The sequence below is a fragment of the Fopius arisanus genome, unplaced genomic scaffold (assembly GCF_000806365.1).
Source record: "Fopius arisanus strain USDA-PBARC FA_bdor unplaced genomic scaffold, ASM80636v1 scaffold00015, whole genome shotgun sequence".
NCBI lineage: Eukaryota > Metazoa > Arthropoda > Insecta > Hymenoptera > Braconidae > Fopius > Fopius arisanus.
This window is the reverse complement of record NW_011887754.1, coordinates 53,582-63,713: the sequence shown is the minus strand read 5'-3', so window position 1 is coordinate 63,713 and position 10,132 is coordinate 53,582. Positions and strand designations below refer to the sequence as shown.

General features: G+C 40.5%; 4 protein-coding genes across 4 annotated transcripts; 3 read left to right on the top strand and 1 right to left on the bottom strand.

Moving 5' to 3' along the window:
• The first annotated feature begins 153 nt into the window (after nucleotides 1-153).
• Cyt-c1 (Cytochrome c1) lies at nucleotides 154-2,650 on the top strand. Its single transcript, XM_011299603.1, has 6 exons — nucleotides 154-256; nucleotides 1,045-1,092; nucleotides 1,181-1,627; nucleotides 1,710-1,823; nucleotides 2,016-2,150; nucleotides 2,213-2,650. Exons 1-6 carry the CDS (start codon nucleotides 185-187, stop codon nucleotides 2,318-2,320), a joined length of 924 nt encoding a protein of 307 aa, XP_011297905.1. The 5' UTR covers nucleotides 154-184; the 3' UTR covers nucleotides 2,321-2,650.
• A 189-nt stretch (nucleotides 2,651-2,839) lies between these two features.
• Nucleotides 2,840-5,830, top strand: TM9SF4 (transmembrane 9 superfamily protein member 4). Its single transcript, XM_011299602.1, has 4 exons — nucleotides 2,840-2,930; nucleotides 3,230-4,686; nucleotides 4,777-4,960; nucleotides 5,082-5,830. The coding sequence occupies exons 1-4, from the start codon at nucleotides 2,928-2,930 to the stop codon at nucleotides 5,319-5,321; spliced, it is 1,884 nt and encodes a 627-aa protein (XP_011297904.1). The 5' UTR covers nucleotides 2,840-2,927; the 3' UTR covers nucleotides 5,322-5,830.
• Nucleotides 5,831-5,835: 5 nt separating this feature from the next.
• PGAP5 (Per1-like protein PGAP5) lies at nucleotides 5,836-7,704 on the bottom strand. Its single transcript, XM_011299601.1, has 2 exons — nucleotides 6,280-7,704; nucleotides 5,836-6,179 (listed from the first exon to the last, which is right to left on the bottom strand). The coding sequence occupies exons 1-2, from the start codon at nucleotides 7,264-7,266 to the stop codon at nucleotides 6,018-6,020; spliced, it is 1,149 nt and encodes a 382-aa protein (XP_011297903.1). The 5' UTR covers nucleotides 7,267-7,704; the 3' UTR covers nucleotides 5,836-6,017.
• Nucleotides 7,705-8,080: 376 nt separating this feature from the next.
• Nucleotides 8,081-8,936, top strand: LOC105263402 (uncharacterized). The gene is made up of 2 exons (XM_011299600.1): nucleotides 8,081-8,251; nucleotides 8,455-8,936. Exons 1-2 carry the CDS (start codon nucleotides 8,141-8,143, stop codon nucleotides 8,842-8,844), a joined length of 501 nt encoding a protein of 166 aa, XP_011297902.1. The 5' UTR covers nucleotides 8,081-8,140; the 3' UTR covers nucleotides 8,845-8,936.
• The last annotated feature ends 1,196 nt before the right edge of the window (nucleotides 8,937-10,132 follow it).

The window sequence follows — 10,132 nt, the reverse complement described above, 5'->3', positions numbered from 1 at the left end:
TCATTTTGCTGGGAATACGGGAATGTATAAAATATTTAAACTGAAATATCGCTGGTTTTTCGGAGAGCAATAAAATCAGGGGGTTGGGGGAGGTTTTCGTTATTTTTTTGGGCTTTATAAATGGTAAATTATTGATAATTGTGATGTTGACTCATACCCTTTGCACATTGCACCTCTGGCCAAGATGGCAGCGTCGATCGGTAGAATTTGTCGATCAGGCCTTTTGAAGCCTAACAATGCGGGTTTATTCAATCAGGTGAGTCAATAAATGGTGGGTTAACACTGGGTAAAAATCGGGGGTCATCGGTGATTAATTATCGGTGATAATCAAGGGAGTCTTTAGTGATATATCAAGGGTGGTGCTTATACCCACAGGACTGCTGTCTGGGGACCTATCGGTCGTGCTATGTGTGTGTGACATTATTACATTAATTTGACAATTATCGATAATGTTATTGGGTGGATTTATCTGTTTTAGGGGATGTATTGCTCGGGGGTGACGAGCATGAGGATTCAGTTCGGTTAATAAATTTTCAGGTGTTATGTAATAGTTATGTGTTCTTTGTGGATCCTGCTCCGATTCACTTCACCCAGGGAGTATCTGTCGGCAACACTTGACAAGTCGTACTCCCTTTCAATCGTCGATCACAAGAAACTTTTTCTATTTATTGTAGAATATTGTTTATTCACTCGCCAAGTCGTGGGGTGAATTTTTTTACAAATCGATTTATTTGACGGGAAATTACAAACTGAGTTCTGCTTGAGGGGAAAACGAAACGAGTTGAACGAGTATTCTCATTTTTCAGGAGTAGATACACGAAATTTTGAACATGCGATCGTGGAGTTTTGAAGGATTGAAAATTCCAGGAAACTTGCTTGAACTTTTCCAAAACTATAAAATTTTAGTAGAACTGTCACTTGTTTCGTATTTATAACATAATACCTGACGAATAAGGACAAATTCTTTTAACAATATGGTTTTCCTCACGTGGTCATTTGGCTATAGGATTGGGCTGTGGTAATTACTTTAATTACTTTTTCCAGGCTGGTCAATTCTCAACAGTCAGGGACTGGTCTAGGAGCCGTAAAGTGGTAGGTTGAACAGACATGTATCCTCCTATCGTTTTCTTCAATTAATTAATTTTTACCTGAAGACAAATGGATCATTTACAATTTGTAGATGACGGCATGTCTGGGTGTAGTTGTCGGTGGCACTGGTGCCCTCCTTTACACACTGGAGAACTCAGTGAAGGCATTTGAACTGATCGCTCATCCCCCTAATTACTCATGGAGTTTTAATGGGCTCATTGCTTCTCTGGATCATGCCAGCATGAGGCGTGGCTGGGAGGTTTATAAGAATGTGTGTTCAGCCTGTCACAGTCTCCAATTCGTAGCCTATCGTCATCTCGTCGATGTAACACACACGGAGGACGAGGCTAAGGCCCTCGCCGAGGAGATCCAGGTGCGCGATGGGCCAGATGATGTCGGGGAATACTTCATGCGACCGGGTAAACTCTCGGATTACGTCCCCAGCCCCTACCCCAACGAGGAGGCTGCACGTGCAGCCAATAATGGTGCTTACCCACCAGATCTCTCGTATATTGTCAATGGAAGACATAATGGCGAGGTAATACTCAACTACAAATCCTCCTGGAGCTTATTCAAAAGTCTTAATGTACAATTTTCAATTGATATTTTTTTAATCACAGAATTACGTGTTTTCTCTCTTGACTGGATACTGCGAGCCTCCAGCTGGTATTCCCCTCAGGGAGGGACAATATTTCAATCCGTACTTCCCTGGAGGTGCGATTGGTATGGGACAGGTAATTTTTTTTTCTTCAAAAAAATGTCTCGCATTTTCTTTCAGATTAAAAATTGTTACACCGATCAAAAATTTTCATTCATATTTCTAAGAAAAAGTCCTGGAAGTTTCTAATAAGAAAAGTATTAAGGGGAATGCTTATACACGTTCTACGATTACTAAATCAATTACAATTTTTTTTTTGGATTCGTAGGTCATTTACGACGAGGTCCTTGAATACGAAGATGGAACGCCTCCTAGTGCGTCTCAAATAGCTAAAGATGTGAGCACGTTTCTCATGTGGACATCCAATCACGAGTACGACGAAAGGAAGAGGCTATTTATTAAGGTAAATTATCAAGTCGTCTTGTAGAAAACGAGAGGATTGATTAAATCCTTTTCTTGTTGCAGGCCATGTTCGTCTTAACCGTCCTGACAGCCGGTCTCACCTACATGAAGAGGCACAAGTGGACGACCGTTAAGAGTACTAAACTAGCATTCATCCCTAAGAAGAAGTAAAAGTCAATGTCTCTCAACTTTTATACAGAATGAGAATCGTTCGTCGGTTGACGCGATCGAACAACAATGAAAAAAATAAAAAATCAAGAAGAATTACCAAAACTCATGAAGCGTAGTTGTATAAGTTGAATAGAATTTACTGAATAATCGGGACATCGATTGATGCTGTTGGGATGAGGGCAGAGCAAGTCACGAGTTGAATTCTGCACTTGCAATTTGTTCCTCCTGCTTGTGATGTCAACACTCAGTTTGCCAGTCAGCGCCGATTTGATAAACATAAATCAATTCGTTCAATGTAAATAAGAGAAATAAAAAAAAACTCCCACGTTATTTGGAGATTTTTGTTCTGCCTGGAATTTTTGGGGGAATCAAATTCATGTTATGGTGACATCAAATTTTATTCAGATCGCACAAAAACACTGCTGAGCAGATAAAGAAGGGTTTTTTAATCTAAAATTAGTCTTCCTTACCCCGTGAGCATAAATGCCGAATGTAGAAATAGTTTCGCAGTGGCTCATCCGCATGAGTGTTGAATTGAGCTCGACCTGTTACAATACAGAGAAAAATAATCGGCGTGGCGCCTTTTAGTAGCAAATAACGTCACACAATGGTAAATATCCCAGAATCGCCCCAAAAATTGAGTGAAAATTCCTGAAAAACCTCCACTTTCTCCAAAACAAGTAACATACCGAAATCACCCGCAAAACCCTCAACAATAGCCTCTGGACAACCCTTTGAACGATCCCTTCAGTTGTCAACCTCATATTGTTGGTTATACAACGATTCTCCTCTTTGACAACTCCCACGAGCCCAGAAATTTCGCTGTCACTTGTTGATTCGCCCACTCAAGACCTCAAACAGCCCTAAAATACTCCATAAAACGTTATTTCAATCAACAATAAATTCCAGGAGAGACTAAAATGGACTGGTGTCGTTCTGTCACTGCTCCTGTCATTGACCCATGGATTCTACGTGCCTGGAGTAGCTCCAGTGGAATTCAAGAGGTCCCAGAAGATTGACGTAAAAGCTGTCAAGATGACCAGTACCCACACACAATTGCCGTATGAATACTACTCACTTCCCTTCTGTTTACCAAAGAATGGAACTTTCGTTTACAAATCGGAGAACCTGGGTGAAGTCCTCCGAGGCGATCGAATTGTCACAACCTCATACGAGGTAGCAATGGGGGAGAACATCCCCTGCAGACTTCTCTGCCACTCACCGAAGAATCCCATGACGTGGACTGAGGACGAATCCAAACGAGTCATTGAGAGAATTAAACACGAGTACACTGTTCATCTGCTCATTGATAATCTCCCAGCGGCTACCAAGAAGATTCATAAGGACGACAGTGTCATTGTTTATCATGGGTACAGGCTTGGGGAGGTCCTGGGTGACCAAGTTTATATTAATAATTATCTTAAACTCAAGCTGAGTTATCATAAACATGGAGAAAATGAATTTCGAGTGGTGGGCTTTGAGGTGGAAGCACGATCAGTGGACTACACTCAACTGGAGTTCGAGGGGAACAACTGTCAGCCACCAGGGCAAATCAATCCCCAGTTCGTTAACCCCAGGGGCACGCGACTCCTTTTCCTGTACTCCGTCGAGTGGACAGAATCAGACGTCAGTTGGGCAAGCAGATGGGATATTTATCTGGGCATGAGTGACGTTGAGATTCACTGGTTCTCGATAATAAATTCGGTGGCAGTGGTGGTTTTCCTCTCCGGAATTCTCACGATGATTATGGTGAGGACCCTGCGAAGGGATATTGCTCGTTACAACGCTGGGGAGAGTGATTCCCTGGCTGGGCTCGACGAGTCCATCGAGGAGACTGGCTGGAAACTGGTGCATGGAGATGTCTTTCGACCCCCCACAAACTCCAGGTTTTTTGCAGCTGTCATTGGCAGTGGAATCCAGATATTTTTCATGGCTCTAATTACGATATTCTTTGCCATGTTGGGGATGCTCTCCCCTGCGAGTCGGGGGGCTCTTGCCACCTGTGCCATTTTCCTGTACGTTTTCTCAGGGCTCGTCGCTGGTTACTTCTCAGCTAGACTTTACAAAACCATGAGGGGCAGGGAGTGGAAGAGAGCGGCATTTCTCACTGCCACGCTCTACCCTGGCATTGTTTTCACCACCTGCTTCTTCTTGAATTTCTTCATCTGGGGAAAACACAGCTCTGGGGCTGTCCCTTTCACCACAATGTTGGCACTCCTCTGTCTCTGGTTTGGCATTTCCCTGCCTCTGGTTTATCTCGGATATTTCTTTGGCTACAGAAAACAACCGTTTACGCATCCTGTTAGGACGAATCAGATTCCCAGACAAGTGCCCGATCAATTGTGGTACATGAATCCAATATTATGGTGAGTAGAATAAAGCCATGAAAAATCGATAGAAAATATATTTTTTATGGTGTGTGATATAAAAATACGAAATTTTCTCGTTCATTTCAGTACATTGATGGCAGGGATTCTGCCGTTTGGGGCTGTTTTCATCGAATTATTTTTCATTCTGAATGCACTCTGGGAGAATCAGTTTTATTACCTGTTTGGCTTCCTCTTTTTGGTCTTCTGCATTCTCGTCATATCGTGTTCACAGATATCAATCGTTATGGTTTATTTCCAGTTGTGTGGAGAGGTAATAAACATTTTTTCTTAATCCCCCTGGACTCCCTTCTAGAATTATTCAATTGGAGAAATTCAATAAAGTTTGAATAAAATAGGACGGTTCTAATAAAGATATATTTGTTATTTTGCAGGATTACAGATGGTGGTGGAGGAGTTTCATAGTGGGTGGGGGTTCCGCAGTGTACGTGCTGGCATATTCAGTATTCTACTTCATGACGAAACTTGAAATAACCGAGTTAGTGCCAACACTTATGTACTTCGGTTACACAACACTCATGGTGCTTACATTCTGGCTATTGACTGGAACTATCGGTTTTTTCGCTGCTTACGCATTTATTCGTAAGATCTACGCAGCTGTGAAAATCGACTAGTCAAAAAGACCATCAAGTGAGAATTCTTGTAAGATTCCTATTCCTTTTTTTATTTTTTAATCAATCTCTATCGTCAATCGTGTTGAGAATGGAGGCCAGAGTTAATCCAGCCGGACTATTTATTTTTTCGGTGACTGGGACTATTCCAAATGAAAGAGGTAAAATCATATAAGGGAGATAAGCTGATTATATTAGACTATCGAATGCCAGAGTGTAGGGACTTCGTTAACATTATATTTTGTAAAATAATAATTTTTTATGAATAAATATTTGTATGTGTGCGATGCTCTGATTAATTGGAGCTGAGAGAATGTGGGGTAAAATAGTGGAATTTTTGGCTATTTAAATCTGAGAATTTCAAGTTGAAATTGCACTTTATCACTGGGAAATTAAATTCCTGGGAGAGAAGAATAACATGTCTGCATCGAGTACTTACTACTCCCATAACTCGAGTCGTGTAAGCCACATTCAATCATCGAATGAATGAAAATAAAAAGTATTTAGAGTTACAATATCTTCATTAACAATTATTTATTTTATGTACAGTGGCATTCTGTCGAATGCTCGTCAATGAACGTCCAATTCTCCATACAGTTCCGACGAAATAATTCTGTATAAATGTAAATGGAATTTCGTACGAATCTCATGAAATTGAATTAATAATCGAGGATCAAAGCCATATCAATAAAATGTGTGTCAGTGGAGTTTTAAGAAATTGTGACGATTCATCCTCTGTTTTGCTTTGATGAGTAAATAAAGAACGATGAAAATTCCACCGAAGGTATAGATGGATATCACCGTTGATTCTTCTGGCATGTAGCATTTTGAGAGAGCGTAGTTATCTGGAGTGAAGACACCCTGCAATAGAAACCGCTTTAGTCCGAAAAAAACACACCCCTAAATTAATGATATCTCTCAAAAATTCAGCTAAACCCAAACCATGACAAAACGTTAATACCATCAGAAAGGAAGGATTATTCTTATTCCTCCAACTAAACGACGGGATAGTGACCTCGAGGGTGTCCTCTCCATGCATTTTCCTGCATCCATGATGAGTGTGACCATCGACGACCAACCGAGGATTGAGGATATCGAGGAGTTGTTCGGAGGCCTCTCTCGAGAGACACTCCCACCTCTCCCTGAACTTGATGTCCTTGATCTCCTCAGGAGCCTGATCAGGCTCAGAGCACAGGGAATCTGACTCCCTGTACATGGGATAGTGCTGCAGGAGCACTGGCCTGCTGTACCTCTTGATGGATTGGTGGATGGAACACTCCCCAATTCCTCTGGCACATTTGAGATGTTTAGCTATTTTGTTGAGAGCTACTTCAGCTGGTCTGCAAAGAAAGCAACCGTCTCCCTCCATGGCCATGCTATTGACCAGAACAAAATGATTCCCTCGGATGGTGACTCTCTTGACACTCGGAGCTCTCATCGCATTCATGAATCTCTGGTTCAGGTAGGGAGTTATCACGTAGTGAAAGCCCATGTCATGATTTCCAGCTACTACGTACAGATATGAATTCGGAGGCACTGCGAAGAGGGAGTTGAACCTCTGGACGTATTTCTCGAATTCCGAGGAGCCACACCACAGCCCTTCATCGAAAACATCCCCTAATATGAAAATAACATCGGGTTTGTGAAGGACCATGACTGTCTGGAAGGCCCTGTGCATCTGCCATTCCCTTCGGAGTTTGTCGAACCAATGGCCCTTTCGTGAACCCAACAAGTGGGTGTCAGCAAGAAACATTGCCCTCACAGGTCTTTCCTCTGCCTTTGGAGATGCTATCGTTGAATCTGCCCTCTGAGGGTCGAGCGAGGCCCATCCACACTGAACAAGTACTACATAATAAATAATATATTCACAGAACAGGACTAGACACAATCCAGCAACGAGTGCTTCTCCCAAATGTCTTCTAAAAGTTCTCCGTTTTGTTCCCAACATTTTCACAACTTAAAAATTCTTATTCCTGTCAATCTCCACGGCTTTCTCTCAACATTCCTTGAAGTGATCATTCCGAACTTTCAAATCATGCACTTAACTTGAAAAATCAAAATCTAATCTAATATTATTTTATCTTATTTACTTGATGACTGAACTTATCACCGAAAGTCTCATTTTCCCATATTCCATTTCAAGTGAAAAATGAGAGCTCAATGCTTAAATCAGTTTTATAATTATTTTATTTTTGATATTCAAAAAAACACGATAAGAACGAGTTTTCTGATTTTCTGAACCACAGTTAGCAACCATTAATCTGGCTTTAAACAAATAAAAAACAAAAAGCATTCATACCGCACAAAATAAAATTCACCCCGTCGACTTGATGGACACCCCCCTAAGGTATGATGGAAGGGGGTATTGCCAAGCTTTGATGTCGCCGACACCAAAACAGGGGACAAGTACCTTCAGACGTCGTACGTAGCGCTGTATAACGCCTTCTCCTCATGTGCGTTTCGTTCCCACAATTCCGCGATTTCTGGCGTTTACATTTAAATGCCAATCGAGTCGTTTAATTTTTTTTCTTTCAAATTGACATGAAAAAAAAGGTATGGCATAAAAATTGTCTACAACAGCATAAATGAACAATGGGTATATGATTATTTCAATAAGAGAGATTCTTATCCAGTATTGACTTAAAGTAAAACTCTTTCCACGTCACCCAAGAGGTAGAGTCCTTGACGCGTTTTTTTTAACGTGGTATCCCCTGTAGGCCTAATCCACTAAATCAATGGATGAAAAACCTGGAATCAAAAAAGAACCATGACATTTATTAATAATAAATAATAATGAATTAATAATAAATTCATCAATTTCTATGGATATTCTAGCTGCATTGTCGATGTTGAATCATCTCAGCAACACTGATTTGGGAGAAATATTGAACGATGATGGAAGATTCGAGGAAGTTGTCAATGACATAAAACAGGTGAATTATTTAATCGATGACAATAAATGGATAATAAGGCGGTTGTCCGATATGGAAATCGTTCTCTGGCCGAAGTCTGAAGGCTGTGAGCTGTGAGCTGCTGCGGAAATTGAAGAAGAATCGGAAGTAATTATTTAAGCAATTATATAAACAATTATCAAATGATAATTGTGATTTTTATTTGCATTCTCCTTCGTGCCCAGAAAATAGCTGCGAAATTCTTATCGGGAGATACAGAAGTCGATGAATTCCTGGATCAATTCTTGACCCGAAGAAAGATAATGCATTTACGAAAGGTGAAGGTAGACAAAATGCGAGAGCTTAAGAGGAAACCGAAATCGTCGACAGGGGGTTATCCAGCAGTGAACACCTTTCGCCGCCCAAGTTTTCTTAAAGCTATTTCCATAATGTGCCTTCGTCATGGTCATGGAGCGTTTGAGGATCAAAATAATTCCCACGATAGCCCTCATCTCAGACAGCAAGACAAAAGACTACATCGTAGGCTTCACGGACCTCGGAAATTGCGACGATTTTTCCACAGAGATGATGGAGTGGAGAATAGCCCAGTCTGGTGCAATATCATACACTGGTGACCTGTTGAATCCACCAGAAAAGGGAAAGAAGCCGTCTAATCTACTCGTTGGAAACAAGAAATCAAAAACAATTCGAGGCAGAACTAATTCTGACGACAGTGGTTCTGATAACGAATGATTTATTCTCATTCGATCGAACTTTTCTAGTTATTCGCATACCTTTTTGTATTATTATTTTTTTACGTCACGCACACTGATAAATGATAAATTACGAATTGAATCAATCTGATCGAACACAAAAAACATTTATTTATGGGTTTATATAGAATTTTTATTTGAGTTATAAATACCTTCAGCCCTCCTCATTAGTAAAAACTGAAATATAAAAATGTTTCATCAGGAATATTATGGAATGATATGACTTTTACATGACCTGCATACAGAAATAAATTTATAGTAGTTTTCAATAAGTGCACTATCCACTCTGGGTCGAATTTAAAAATTATTACCACACACTGAAAAGACACACAAGACATTGGCTTTTAAAATTGTATTTAATCGGTAAATACTACGAGCATTAGGCTATGGTGCATTTACCTGGATTTTGAAATTTCCTTACCCAATTGCCCAGCTTTTTTACCCAGCTCCGTTTTTCCTGCCTCGTCGATGACTCCCTGTACTTTATCCTTCAATCCCTCCAGCTTCCCTTTTAATAACTCTGAGCTCTTCGATGCCTCAGATTCCACTGACTGGAATTTTTGGCAAGCTGATTTCAAAGCCTCCGACTGCTGATTATTTGTGTTTCAACGAATTAACAGTTATTAAAAATATCTTCACAAATTTGTCAGTGATGTTTACTTGATTTACTTCAATAATAATTGAATATCGTACTTACCGTTTTGGGCGGAGATATAAAATACGACGTAAATCTAAGGCCCGGATGGATTATCTGGAAAATATAATTTACTCCGAAATTTGGACTGCTAGTTACTCCGGAAATTAATCGTTTTTTCCAATAATTGTTAGCTGGCGTCGTAGCGGTTGTCAACAACTACAGCGCTAGCTAACAATTATCGGAAAAATCGATTAATTGGTGGAGTAATTAGGAGTGCCAATTTTGGAGTAAATCATCTTTTCCAGACAATCCAACCGGGCTTTAATTCCAATTTCAAAATGCGGCACTTCAGCGTAGTCAATCACTTGTTTATACAGGCACTCGCGATTTATCTGATGGAGCCATATCTACTGGCATCTCGACATCATCTGATCCAGCGCAGTCAATCACTTGGTTATACACGCACTCGCGATTTATCTGATGGAGCCATATCTACTGGCATCTCGACATCAT